The 15346-nt window shown below is 42.1% G+C and overlaps 1 protein-coding gene across 4 annotated transcripts in view; it reads left to right on the forward strand.

Annotated features, from left to right (window-relative positions):
- Positions 1-15346, forward strand: part of Dock4 (dedicator of cytokinesis 4) — a 406069-nt gene that overhangs the window by 285211 nt on the left and 105512 nt on the right. For all 4 annotated transcript variants that reach the window (XM_036206392.1, XM_036206395.1, XM_036206394.1 and 1 more), the window contains exons 24-25: positions 7451-7578; positions 9676-9810. In XM_036206392.1, the coding sequence (XP_036062285.1) occupies positions 7451-7578; positions 9676-9810 (263 nt within the window). The remainder of the gene's footprint in view (positions 1-7450; positions 7579-9675; positions 9811-15346) is intronic.

A 15346-nucleotide genomic window follows, 5' to 3' on the forward strand; every position in this document is an offset into this window, starting at 1 on the left:
CATAATTGAAAAGGCTTCTCTCACTGCCCCAGTGACTGCTGGCTTGACATTCACTGACTCATCATTGAAGAAAACAAAGACTGTCACATGTAAACGATAGGATACAGCATACCCAGAAGAAGCCTGTCTTCACAGAGAAAAATAGGAAGTGTCCCTGGGAGTCTTTCAAGATTGAAACATCCTTGTTTACATCACATGACACTCCCCATAGTAGGGAAACCTGGAGAGAGTTCTAAGTGACCATAGCATTCAAACTCTCTCACTGTTAACTCAAGAGATAAGCAGGTAGGTCTGTGGTATCCTACTGAATGAAAAGATATTAGAAGGAAAACCAAATGAATAATGTGAATGCCTGAGCTCACAAATGGTAAAACAATTAGGTTGTGGTTAGAAGAGGGACAATATAAAATTGTAACTAGGAGCATGGTAGGGTAAGAAAAAAACCACAACACAAAAGGTCCCAGTAGTAGAACACTCAATGTAGCAGATAAAGGACAATACTTGGCACACCAGTTGAGAACCACCACTTCACAGGTTGGAAGGGCTGAGGCAAGGCAGAGAGTATTAAATATACTAGAGATAACATTAATTCCTCAATACCTGAAAGCTAAAAGTGAAAACAAAGCAATGCAAAAATAGGGTCTTGTACTAAGGACTAGAAATCACAACGTGATCTTTCATAACTAAAGTTATACCCCAGAGATGATGGTAAGATGAGTGGAGGTGTGTAGTGGGTAGCCATCCCAGCCTTGGCCTGGAAGTTCCAACCCCCATTGAGGCTTCGGTAATGGTCACGCCCACAAGGAGGGGCTGAGGGAGGAAACTGAAGACCCAGGATGGAGAGGAGAGGTCTTTTTTGGTTCCGGGACCCCGGGACGCTGGAGGTAGACCGAGCAGAGTTCTCCAGAGAACACCACCAGACTGCACCATACCTTTCCCAGATCCTGCAACCTACCCCTTCATTTGTAAGTTACCCCACAAAATAAACCTCCCTTTTAACTATGTGGAGTGGCCTTAATAATTTCACCAATAGAGGTGAGCATGTTCTAAGCTATAATACTCAGCTAAAAACAATGGACTGAATCTTGACTTTCTCTTAATGATAACTCCACATCTCCCAACATAGAGTACCACCAAGGCAGTTGCTATTTGTAATTTATTAATTTATTAGGTTGATTTCTATGAGCAGAGATTTGGTTCATGATACAGAAGTAGGAAGAATCTAACAGTGGACAGTCTTTCTAGGGCGCTAGTGTCAGCTGGTCCACATGTTAAGAAAATCAAATTTAATTTTGGAGAATTTGACCTAGCAGGATAAGCCCACCAAAAGTGCTAGAGTGCTCTAGAAGTTAAAGTTTGCTAGAAGCGTATACTGGGCATATTCTCCAGAGAAATCGAGTAGAGAAGGCTTGCATCTTAGATCAGGCAGTTCTGGCAATGACTAGAAAGGAGTTGGTGAGTAGAGCGTGGGAGGAAGGTGTGGAGGCTGGGAGTCAGGAGGGGGAGTTCAGGGTGGTGGTAGCCAGTTCTGTACTGCAGATCAGAGTCTGCAGGAGCTGTGAGCATCAGCCTTGACTCTGTCCCTGGACCAGACAGGGGGGAGGGGCAGGGGATGAGATGCCACTGTTTAATTCCTTAAATAAGTTTGTTTAGACACCGAGAACCAACTGCTGTGCTCCCCTGTGTCAGCCATGTCCTCCACTCTAGGTGACATGCTGTCGGTTCTCAGCTTCGGGAGACAAGCTGCCAGCCTACTTTCACCTAGAAACAGAATAATCAAATAGTTTATGGTGGGAATTCTGTATGCAAGTAATCAGAAGGAATTTCTTTTTATGGCTGCCCAGTTGCATCTGTAGTTTTGTGGACTGGTGCAAGGCTGTAATAGAAAATAAGAAACAGCTGGGGCTGGGGCAGTCAGTCAGCAGTTAAGAGTGCTTACTAATTTCTAGAGAACCCAAGTTCAGTTACTCAAGTGCCAGTAACTGCAGCCTCAGGGGATCCGATGCCCTCTTCCGGCCTCTAAGTGCACCAGCACACACATGGCAGACACGCACACAAGTACAGAGACACACATGTAAATAAAAAGTAAATCTTTTTAAAAAGAAAATTTAAAAAATGAGAGGAAGATAGAATATAATGGTATTTTTAAAGCATATTCTAGGAATTAATGGCATAAAATTAGGAAGGATGTTTGATTAGGTTTCTCTGTTAATTTGGCAACTTCAAGAATAAAGATCTTACTATACTTGATAAGTGCCCATTAACACTTGCTTCTTAGACCTGCATCCATGTGTCAAAAAAGCATACAGGTCTTAGGGGTTGTTTTATTTTTTAATGGTGATCTCTTGTTGGTTATGTACTATAAAAATACATTATAAAAACAATTATCCAGGAGAGAAATGAGACAGTAAAATTTGGTTAAACAAACCAACAAAAGAATAAAAATAAAAAAGAAAGAAGAAAAAAATTACTCAGGACCTCAGGACCACTGGTGTTCTTTGCTCTGGATACTTTGGCCCCACCCCAATCCTCCCCTATCTGTGTTCTTCAGCTTCCTTTTCCAGTCTTATCCCAGGGGAAGACTCAGAGCAGAGGCTTTTCCACATACCCTCCACATCACAGAATCTTACTCAACCATTTCCACAAGTTGTTCATACTCTGTTCCGAATGTTATCGAAGATATACCACCTGTGATAATTTGCAGCTACACTTAGGAATCTGTGAGCTGTAACTTCATGTTGGGCTACTCAGGATTCAGTCTCCACTTTGCTTTCTTGCAATAGTTCTGGGGTTTTTAGTGCTGACCTGCGGTAGCCACTGCATCACTGGGAGAAAAGTCTCTACATGTCACTCACTCCCATTTGCACAGATTTTCAGTGGAATGGAGAATGGGGGCAGGGTAAGTGCCACAGGCACTGCTGCGGCTCCCATTGTCACAGGATAGCCTCGTCCTACTGCTGCAGCTCAGGGTGGGCACAGCAGATTGATCAGGTGCCTCCTGCTCTCATCCCATGTGAGCTGTGTTCAGTGAAGACAGACGTACCGGACCCTGTTTTCATTGCCTTAATATCTAACAGAACTCATCACAAAACTCAGTCATTTATCCAGTAAATATTTATACTGGGAAGAACCCCTATAGTATTTTTTAACTTTGTATTGTATGTTTATTTAATATTTTATTTATTATTTGAAAATTTCCTCTATATCCAATGGATCTTGATCATGTCCAACCTAAATCCTTCCTACTCTCTAAAATCACCCCAATACCTGCCCTTTCCTGTCCTCCCTCTTTGCTTCATTTTGTTTGATTTTTGAGATAAGGTTTCTCTGTGTAGTCCTGGCTGTCTTGGAGCTCACTCTGTGGACCAGGCTGGCCTGAACTAGGAGATCCACCAGCCTCTGCCTCCCCAGTGCTGGGACTGAAGACATAAACCACCATGAAGGGCTCATCTCTTCTTTGTTTAAACAGCCCGCTGAATCCTGTTAGTGCTGCAAAGGAGCAACCCACCAGCAGCTTACACACCCCAAACATGACCTTTCCCTCTCCCAGCAGCCCCTATAGTTGTACATGAAATATTATCAGAAATATTGCAGCAGGTTAAACAGTCTCTGCCCTTGGTCTTCTTTTAATCTAGCACACAGCAGATGTTGAACAAATGATTCTGTGGTAAGATGTGGCAGAATTAATGCTGAGGGGACTTTGCAGGGCATCATGTGACATCTGAGGGAGGCTTGAGATCAATCCTACTCAAAGTCTCTCAGTGTTCCATGTATACTGATACAACATCAAGTTTATGTTTCAAGGTGAGATCTTACCCTGAGCTCCAAGCCTACAGAAACAGCTCTTCTTTCCAGCTCCGCATGTAGCCATCTCCCAGGCTCCTACACTCATCTTGTCTGCTATGAAGTTACAGTGTTCTTCTCTGTGAGTGGTCTCCTCCTTACCTGAAGATAGCAAACACATCCAACGGGAAAACTCAGTCATGCGTGAAAGTTCCTTCTCACTTTTACCCTTCATCTCCACTCATCACGTGGTTCCTGTATGCCCCAACACTCCCCAACACAGCCCATTCCTCAGCCTTGTTGCCACATCTGAGACCTTCCTTCCTTTGGTTTCCGCTTCTGCTTCCTCCTGTCTACTCTGTGGCCAGCATCACCCTTGGAAACCGCATACAATGTTACTCCACCCCCAGTCATATCCCCCTTGTTCATTTTGGGGGTACACATCAGAATTGGTCTTCTAGGCTAGTAACCTGGCTCTGCCTATCTGCTCTGCCCCATCTCTCTGCAAGCCACTTTCTCCAACTCCTGAATTTCATCTTCACGTATTCTCCAGGGTACAGTTTAACTTTCCTCTTTGCAAAAATTTCCTTCCCACCCTAGTTATCCCATTACTGGTTCCATAGTTTATTGTGTTTTCCTTCTTGGGTCAGCAAGCACAACTCTAGATTTATAATTAAATATCCAGTTCAATGCCCATTCACTCCCACCTCCACAGAAAGCTCCAGAGAGCAGGGTTTTCTAAGTATCTCAGAGGCAAATCTGTCTCTTGCTTCCATAATATTGTCCAATGTGTGTAGGTGCTAAACAGGTATTTCATGAGTAAGCACTGAGTCATGGGATGGGAATTGGTATATAATAGTAAAGCTACTGAAGTCATGTGTATTTTTTCTTTAGTCTTATAGGGAGGGCAACTTGTGATCTAAGGGTGAGCATGAAAATAACATCAGAACAGTGGAAGTGGGTAGGACTTTGGGGCCAGTCGGGAGCAAGATTGGAAAACGTATGGCATCCATGTTGCATCCTCATGGATTTTAGGCCACTTAAGTGCATTGTATAAGCTTTACACAGAGAGCATCCTTGGCACTGCACTATTGTTTGTTTGTTTTTTTAAATCCTGACGTTATCTAAATCTGTGGTGCTTTCTACTCCATGTGTGTGCTGTCTATACCCTAGTAGCTAAAAGATGTCTTTCCGGGTTTGCACATCTATGACTCAGTTCCTGGTGGCTTTCATCTACTTTCAGGCACTCCCAGTTCTAGAGATTCTCTACAGACAGAAACTTTGTTAAGTACCATGCTTTGGGTAGAGAGTAGTTATGTCCTTTCACACTCAGCTCCCGTTCAAGAGGCTACTTTGGTGCCTTGCTGATGTCCAGTCCGTGTTGGGCTCCAGTTTGTAGAAAGTGATTAGCAGTCTGAGACTGGCAAACTTCACTCCTTGTGGGCAAATTCTAACACCAAGGATCCTTATCTAGAGCTCTAGATATCTAGAGGGAACTAAGATACACTGTTTTCAAAATTCAGCTAAAGGAGGAATGTACCAAGGATTCTTGGTTGCCCACCATCTTCCTAGTCTACGCCGTAGGAAATTCCTAACAGCTAGGTTTATCCACTCCAGTGGGTACACATGAAATCAAACAAAAGGCCATCCTTTCTACAGCCATGGACACCTGTGTTCTGTGAGTTTTGTCTGAGACCTGGAATGTGACAGCAGTGTCCCTTTCAAGGATGGAATCTACATAGCAGACACTAGTGTTAAATGTATGAAGTCAGTTTATCTTCACCTGGAGGGGATCTGGCTTGGTTTTAACTTTTAGTTTTATGAGAGTATCTGGCCTGTTGGGGTAAGAATTAGAATTTGAGCCACTCAGACTGTTTGGCCTTGACCTCCTAATCCTGTCTTTTGTATGGCTGGCATTGCAAGGCTTCTGTTTTTACACAACACAGGTGAACCATCCGTCTCCCTTGCTCCACCCCTGGCTCATAGATATTTTAACAGCTGGCTGCAAATTGAGTCTTTAGAAACCAGATCCCACTGCTGCTGGAGACTATCAGATGAACCTTGCCTTCCCTCCTAATTAAACATTACTACATAGTGCTTTCTGGTTTTCAGTTTCCAGGTTCTTTTCCTGGTTCTTTTTGTCAAATAATTGCTTTGTAAATAAGTAAAGTTCCTGTTGGGGTATACTGCTTACAAACGGCCTGCACTGAATTGTTCTACAGGTTTCATTCTAGTATTCTGTGTAAATTTTCCTTTCTTTGTTTCTTTCTCTTTCTGTCTGTCTTTCTTTCTTTTCTTCTCTCTCTCTCTCTCTCTCTCTCTCTCTCTCTCTCTCTCTCTCCCTCCCTCCCTCCCTCCCTCCCTCCCTTCCTTCCTTCCTTCCAACCTAAGGCCAGATATTCTTGCACTGGTGGTGCCGAGGCAGACATCAAAAGGAACCGGAGTCTCTAGGCCCGATTCCTGTGTCACACACATTGGTTTGTTTGTTTTCCCCTTTTGTTCTTTGCTTATAAAGATGAAGCACCAGGTGCCAGGGAAATTTCCAATGTGAAAGTCAAAGGCCGTAATGAAAACAGAAATAAATCATTTGAAAGAAAAAGATAATGCCGAGAGTGTCCCCTCAGTTCCCAGAGTGATGTGGGCTGCCTCAGGGGGGCAAGTACTGGAGGGCGTGAGACTGAAGAGGTTCCAGGCCCATGACGCTGCACCTGGGCAAAGAAACGAGCTGCAAGATGGCAGAAAGTGTAGATGAGAGAGTACAGAAATCACCAGAAAAATGGGACACCGACATGGGGAAATATGGAAGGCAAGGTCAATAGAGTCACACTGGGAAAGTATTTGAAGTGCCAGACACAAGGAAATCAGGGCAGCTTCCCCCAGTGAAGGACACTTTACAGCAGTGGTTCTCAACCTTCCCAATGCTGCAACCCTTCAGTACAGTTCCTAGTGTTGTGCTGACCCCAACCACACAATAATTTTCATTGCTACTTCATAACTGTACTTTTCCTGCAGTTATGAATTGTAATGTAAATATCTGTGTTTTCCAGTGGTCTTAGGCAACCCCTTTCAAAAGGTTGTTCGACCCACAGGTTGAGAACCACTGCTTTACAGGTTGAAAGGGCCAAGGCAAGGCACGTAGTATTAAATATAAATACCACGGATAACAGTAATTCCTCAATAACTTAGAAAGTGAAAAGAAAAAAAACAAAGCAGTGACAAATAGTCTTGTACTGAGGACTGGAGGTCACAAGGTGGCATTGAGAGCATAATTGCCATATTCACCAGAAACTGTGCTGTAACTCCTGAGAAGTCAAGCATCAGGGCAGGAGGAAGAAAGCTGAGTCCTCTACCACGGTGAGATGTTGCAGATGCTCTGCAGGGAACAGCAAGAGAAGCAGTTGATTTAGAAACGTAGAGGTACAACACTCTCAGGATGGGGCAAAAGGCAGGAGAGAAACTGGAGTTATAAGAGAGGCCTCTTGACTATAGCAATCATGCGCCAGGGGAAAGTGTTCCTTTTTTAATATAAAACTCGTAGAGCTAGTGCTTTGTACCACCATGTGCTGATAGTTTAACAATCAAAATGGAATTAAAAAGTTGGTCCGGATGCGGCTGAGGCTTGTGTGGGACTCCAGCAGCTGTGACACTAATGGTCCCTCTCTCACAGACTCGAGGTACATTCTCCTGCCTGTTGTACTGCATCACCTCCACATCCACCTGCAAGAGCAGAAGGACTTGATCATGTGCGCCCGTATCCTTAGCAACGTGTTCTGTCTCATCAAGAAAAACAGCTCCGTGAGTACTGCAGGGCATAGTGTGTGGTTCCCATCAAATGGCTTCTACAAATAAGTAAGAGCTGAAATGTCCTCAAAGAAGTCACACCACAGAGAAGCACCCAGAGACTCACTTTCCATTTTCAGCCAGGCTGGACTTCTTGGGTTTCTTCAGAAGGAATTTAAAAAAAAAAAAAATTATAGTATTAGAGTAACCTTGAATAACCTGGCTTCCCAAAGTTGCGTTTCAAGGAAGAACTGAATACCAAATAAGAAAAAAATTAGAAATTTCAAAGTCTCCCACATGTGTCTTTAATCTTGATGGGATGAAAGCTCTGTGGCAAAAATAAATTACTGCTTGCAGGGTATGGTGATTTGGGTCTGATCCGGGAAGGCCACGTGATGATGCTCAAAAGTTGGCCATGGCCCTTGGGCCTAGTCCTGTAGAAATTACAGAAGCAAAGGACAGCCCCCAGGAGGTTGTACCTTGCAGTACAACCATTGCCCAACCCCAATAGTAGTCTTTTTGTTACAGCTTCTAGGGTTCCTGTTTTGCTTGACTCTTGACACAGTATGATTACTGTGAGTTAAGAGTACAGCACAAACTGAGAAAAATGGCCTGTATTCTTATAAATGGAACAATGTCTGGGACTTATGTTCAGCTCAGGAGTCTGCTCTGAAATCTGAACAGGGAGGAAGTCCTGTTCTCTTCCCACCAGTCTGCAGCTGTCAGTTACATGCTGGGCTTGTCGGCCGCAGGTGGTAGAGAGGTTGGAAAGTGGATGCTGGACCTCCAGTTTGCCCTATTCTCCATCGAAGTCTGGGCTGCTTTCCCCATTCTTTCAGTGTTTCTGATCTACTTCAGAAGAGCCCAGGGGAGGGGTGGAGAGAGTACTCCACTGGCAGGGACCCAGAGGTGACATGTTAGAGGAGCTATGAGTTCTGCATCTGCAAGTGTGATGTGCAGAGCATACACGGCAAGGCGGCATCCACTGTTGGGCCACCCAAAGCCAGGGATGCCGGGAATGAGATGGAGAGTACAGTGGGGAAATGCCTGGCTTTAAAACTCCCGCTGACCATTTGACCACAAAGAGCCAAGCCATGCCTGACGAGAAGGTTTTTCCAGGTCACAGTCACCATGAGTAATAGCTAGCCAGGTCACTAGACAGACTAGGAGCAAATAACTATAGTAGAGATGATTTCTTTCCATTTCTCCTCTATTTAAATTGGAAAATTGCAGTCAGGCTTTAGACTAAGGTTATAAAGATCTAGAGCTGAAACCAATTCACTCGGGAAAACTGGAAGTTTTCATGTAAGCATTAAAAAGTTTATCATTAAATATACATGTATTTAATATATATCCATATGTATGTATGTATATATACATATATATCCAATAGCTCCTTCAAAGTACACTTTCTAAAACTATCTTTTGCCAAGAGCCAGTTTGCCCAGAAGGTTTTCTCATGGAGATATGTTAAGAGCCTATGTCTTCTATGCAGTGTAGATATTCTCTCTGAAGTCTTGAAGTATGGATAGTATTAACCATTTCAGTAAATCCCTCCCTCCCATGGCTACTAACCTCAGGGCTCTTTGTAACCAAGGATATGCATCTTGACTGCTCTCCAGTCCCTTATGTTTATATGTATGCTTTAAAATAAAACACTTCTATGGGAATAGTCATTTGTGCATAAACCAGTCTTGGAACATGATCTGTGTGACTGTCCAGCTGAGAAGACTCAGTGTAAGCACAATTAGGACTTTAGAGAATCATACTGAGAGAACAGACTCCCACCCAGAGAGGCTAGTTCAGGTTCCACAGGAGTATGGCTGGCCTCAGAATTAGTATGTTTTACATCTCTGTACCCTTTTTGTTTTTAATCTCAGCTTTACATTGCATAGCCAAATGGGATGCTTTGGGGGTGAGCCTTTACTCTCTGAAGGTTTGTTTTCTGCAAGGCCATTTATTTTTTCCAGTTGAGGTCTGCATCTTTTGTTATCTCGAGTTCTCTGAGTCTTTAAGTCTAGATTTGGGGATGGACGACTCCCTTTGCCCATAAAAAGAGATTTGGTACATGCAAAGTCGGTCTCCTGAGCGCTACTTTTTTTTCCTCCTAAGGAAAAGTCCGTGTTGGAGGAAATAGACGTGATAGTGGCCAGCTTGCTGGATATCCTGCTCAGGACCATCTTGGAGATCACCAGTCGGCCTCAAGCCTCCAGCTCTGCCATGCGGCTGCAGTTCCAGGACGTCACTGTAAGATCGATCATATGGCATGTGGCACACATACAGGTCCTGGTTGTGCTTCTTAACACTCCAGTCCTTTTGGCTATGAGTTGTAGTCTGACTATGGGAAACCTGGTCCCTGGGATGAACTGTGAACATAGCTAGTGCACAGGGGGTTGCCTCCACTATGCAAAAACTAAGCCAGGAAGCCTGGAGGTACAGATGCTATAATAAGCAGGTCTGAATTTCAGAAAGATGACTTTGATATTCACTCTTCCTTCTCTAAATTTAAATTCGTCTGTGGTTTTATATCCCCAGTCAACTTGGTGACTTTTCATTCCCCAAATTGCCTAAAGAACAAAGAACAGGGGAACAGCCACTGGATTCAGAGGCCTTGGGTGCTAATTCTGAATTTTTCACCATGACTCATCAAGATCTTAACTTTCTTAGTCTTCAATTTGATAGTGTTAAATGAGAAGGTTTAACTTGGTAAATTCTAAGGGGCTTTCAAACTCCCCTGTCATAGGATGCTAACATAACATGATTCAGGCAAAGTATTAGGAAATAATGTATCAGATATTTTATACATATGTTTCCGTATATGCTGTATGTGTATACATATGCAGTTTATTCATGGCAGTGTTGAAAAGCAAACCCAGGGCTTCATGGATGGTAAGCAAGTACTCTACCATCAAGTTATCAACACAGGAATTTCTATTTTAAAACTCACATGAGGTTGACTTTTAAAATGTTTATAGATTAGGCAATGTTCTCCTAAACAAGAGGTATCGTTTGTAGCTGTGGTGGTTGATGCTCTAATATTCATCAATAAATTATGTACACAAGCGTTAATTAAACGCTTGCTATTGGCTTCACAAATTGTGCATGAGAATGTTAAGGTCTAGTTGCAAATAATTTTCACTTTTATTTAAAAATTAAGAAGTCTGAGATGGTTAGGGAACTCTGTGGAAGAGGAGGCAGAAAGAGCTGAAGAGCCAGAGGGGGCGAGAGTACCAAGGAATCAAGGCTTTCAACAGAGGGGCTGCACATGTGAACTCACAGAGACTGAGGCAGCATGCACAGGGCCTGCATGGGTCTGCACTGGATGGGGTCCTAGGGCTAAAAGGAGAAGTGGACACATGCCCCCATCTCAAACCCAGAAGCCATCTCCAAATGATAAACAGTTGCAAATGAAAAATTAGTTTTCTTCAACAGAGTCTCACTAGTGAAGCGAAAGGGTAGGTCCCATGCCAGGCTGTAGAAGGCCAACACAAAAGAAACTCAGTGGTGTCTTTGGAGGTCCTTTGTCTCACAGTGTTGTGTCAGGGCATTTTCTTCTAACATTACAGGTCCTGTGTGTATATATTATGGCTTCTCTCTGTTTCCTGTGTGAGGAGAGCAAACTAGAAGTGAGGCAAGGCTGTAAACTCCTCAAGCCCATCCTCAGTGGTGGACTAATTCCACTCAGACTCTACCTCCTAAAAGGTTTTTTAGCCTCCCCAAACAGTGCCACCTGCTGGGGACAAGTACTCAAATCTATGAACCTATGGGGTACATTTTTCATCCAAACCACAAGTAAAGTTAAACTATCTTCATAAACTAAGGTTTAAAATGGTGGTGTGTGTATATGTACGTACACACACACACACACACACACACACACACACACACATCACAGAACTGGAGAGATGGCTCCATGGTTACAAGCACTGGTTGTTGCTCCATTGACCCAAGTTCCATCCCCAACACTTACATGGCAGCTCACAGCCACCTGTAGCTCAAGTCCCAGAGGATCTGATGCCCTCTCCTGGCCTCCATGCACACCAGGCACCCATGAGTGCAAGGATATATATGCAGGCAAAACGCTCATACACATACATTTTTAAAAAATCCTAATGTATGTAATAGCTGTACAATCTTATTTAAAATAAAGAAGGGTAAATCACAGTTTCTTGTGGCCTAACGAAGCCTGTTCTGGGAAATGGCACCCACACCCTCAGGTTTGCATCATGCACTTCCTGTGTGTGGTGATGCTCACAGCATGTTGCTTTAAGCCGCTGGACTTCAATTATAGGGTTGAAGGCTTGAGTGATTGGCTGGTTTTTGTTTCATTTTGTTTTAATTATCATTTTTTTACTCTTTAGGTTAAATTTTTTATTTTGTAATAATATAAAATCACATGCAGGTATAAGAAACACTATAAAAACATATCATGTATCTTTTATCCAGTTCCATAAATGGTAGCCTCTTGTGGAATTCTATAACAAGACATGAATGTTGATATGATGAAGATCCCAAATGTTCCCACCACCCCAGTCATTCCTCATGTTGTGGTATCACAGCCCGACCTACTCTCCTTCACCTCTGCCACCTCTGTAACCCAGGCGACCACCAGTCTCCTCTCCGATTGTGCAGCTCTGTCATTTCAAGGATGTCATATGAGTAGAATCTCATAGCATGGGACTTTTTGTGATTGGCTTAAAAAAAAAAACAGCATAGTCTGTGAATATTCATCTAGGCTGCTGGGTATAACCTGCTTCCCTTTTAATTACTGAGTATTATTCCATGGCACAAATATATCACAATATGTTTAACCATTCACCCTTAAGGTCTGTAAGGTTATTTCCAGAGTTTGTGTAGTATTAAGAAAGTGTAGTGTTGATATTAGTTTCTTTTTCTTCTAAATTTAAATTAGTCTATGGTTTTATATCCCCAGTCAACTTGGTGATCTTTCATTCCCCAAATTGCCTAAAGAACAAAAAATAGGGGAACAGCCACTGGAATCAGAGGCCCTGGTACTAATTCTGAATTTTTTCTAAATCCACATGCATTGCTAAAGCCGAATGCTAAACATGTGCATTTAGGTTTTATGTGAGCATGATTCTCCACTTTTTACTAGAAATTGCCAGGCATTTGGCTGCTGCATCAGAGGGTAGCTACATGCTCAGTTTGCTAAGGCACTGCCCAACTTCTCTCCCCAGTGGCAATGTCATTTTACATTTCCCCATGTCCATAATATGAGTGATCTAACTTCTCAACACATTCATCACCATGTGATGTGGTCACCTTTTCCTGTGTGTGTGTGTGTGTGTGTCTGTATGTCTGTCTATCTGTGTGTCAGGGTTAAGAGTATTCTGAAGGTTGTATAACCCTCTCACTGAGAGTTTAATTTCCATTTCCCTGATGACTGACATGAGAAATACCTTGATCATTCACAAATCAGGTTCACTCTGCACATGAAGAGCTAGGTGGCACCTTCTCATTTTCCATAAAGAATAGGCTCTAGGTACAGGGAGTTTCTACATGGCGTTTATACAGTGAACATCTTGCAGTTCTTGCAGGCGCGTTCATCACTAAATGCCCCTGCTAAATGAACATGCTGTAAGGAAAGTTGGTTTCTGCAAGTGTCACAACGGCATTTTCCAGGGCTCCATAACAGCCATGTTGCTGCCCTGCCTCCTGGCAACCCCAGCATGAAGACTGCATGTGCTAACAATGTAGCAGTAGTTTTATTTTTACTATTTAGAAAAATTGTACTTCTTGTTCTTCTAACAACTATTCTTTAAACTTTAAAATACTTTATCTGGCTAGGAAAAAAAGTGCACCATTGTAATTGAAACATCTAATTGTGCATAGCAGGTTTTATGAAGCAATGTAAATGACCATTTTTCTCGCACCCTCAACTAATTGACCACCAGAGTTTCCTACAGTGCGTAAACGTTTCTTTGCACATGACTGCGTTAAATGCTCTGTGTAGTGGGTGACCACTCACTATTGGCCCTGTCTAAGATGCTCTGACATGCCTATCTAAAGTCTCAGGTACTGTTTTTAGTTTGTGATTAGAGAAGACAAGGGTAGCATTGTCTAGGAAATACCTGGAAAAAACAGGCATATGTTTAAGAAAAGCTTTCTTGAAGACTTTTGATGTAGTCTTAAAATATTCTGGGGCTGGAGAGATGGCTCAGAGGTTAAGAGCACTGACTATTCTTCCAGAGGTCCTGAGTTCAATTCCTGGCAACTGCATGGTGGCTCACAACCATCTGGAATGAGATCTGGTGCCATCTTCTGGCCTGCAGACATATAGGCAGACAGAACACTGTATACATTAATAAATAAATAAATCTTTTTAAAAAATGTTGGGGATTTAGCTCAGTGGTAGAGCGTTTGCCTAGCAAGCGCAAGGCTCTGGGTTTGATCCTCAGCTCAAAAAAAAAAAAAAATTCTGGCAGTTATTGATAGAAATACTGTTGACAAATTTATAAATGGTCTTATAAAATAAAAAACATAGAGCCAAATATAGGGGTGAAAACCTTAGAGAAAGATCAGCTAACCCACCTCACCAACTCAGCAGCTTCCAAATGTGAGTTACTACCTGTCTACCCACGTGTTTATTGCCTTGATGTTTTGCCCTCTCATTGGCTCTCTTAGCCCAGCTACCTCACTTCCTCTTCCTATACTGCTCTGTCACTTTCTGTCTGTCTGTACAGACCTCCAGGCCTCTATGGTTGATACTGGAATTAAAGGTGTGTGTCACCACGCTTGGCTCTGTTCCCTAGTGTGGCCTTGAACACACAGAGATCCTGCCTGCTAAGTGATAGGATTAAGGGCATGTGACTGACTTCTTTGTTTACTTAAAATGACTTGCTATTTCCTCTGATCTCCAGGCAAACTTTATTAAAGCACAAATAAAATACCACATTTCAGCACAAATAAAATATCAAAATACCCATTGTTTTCTGTACATAAAAATGGATTAAAGCCACGGAAAATTATTGAATTTTAGAGGCAACTTGTCAAGTAAGTGAATCTTGGCCAATGATTTATCTTTATTATTTTTAACAAATTATGAGAATTCACATGAACATGTTATTAAAGTATCTTAAAAGTAAAGAAAATTACATAATAGTAGAAAAAGATAGAAGTAAAATATTAGACATCTAATCTCCTGGAACAAGGACTTGAGGTTCCAAAACAGATTATGTGAGTAAATGACAGTGAATTGAAAGTATTAACATTGATAGTATTTCATAAATGGGCCAGAGATTAGATGCCATAATTATAAGTTATTTACAATGGGTCTAGCCCAGACACAACAGACAGAGTTAATAGCTTGGATTCAAAGAGTTCATCAATGTACATAGATTATAATAAGCTACTGAAGGTCTATTTGCTATTTTTTGTCTTGGTATTAAAATTATGATCTAGGATATGTAATTTTCAAACTTAAAAGTATTTTAGTATTTATAGATGTATTGAATTAGTGTTTAAATATATTAATAATGTAGTAACATGAGTTAGAATAGTTTGCATACAATATCAAAAACTAAGAAGAAAAACTGATTGAACCTCTATCAACTAATTTGCATTCTAAGAAAGACCATAATAGATTAAGCAGTATTAGCCATAGATAGATTCTTATGTATTTATATATGTTTGAGCCATGCCCCCTAAATTCAGGTGTGTTTCCTACATGAAAAGAAGCCACTGAGTACAGCCTTCTAGAACCGAAGCCACCTACCTTCACATTCATGCTTTGCCGTTTGCTAGCTGTGAACCCAGATTATTA

The sequence above is a fragment of the Onychomys torridus genome, chromosome 14 (genome assembly GCF_903995425.1).
Source record: "Onychomys torridus chromosome 14, mOncTor1.1, whole genome shotgun sequence".
Lineage (NCBI taxonomy): Eukaryota > Metazoa > Chordata > Mammalia > Rodentia > Cricetidae > Onychomys > Onychomys torridus.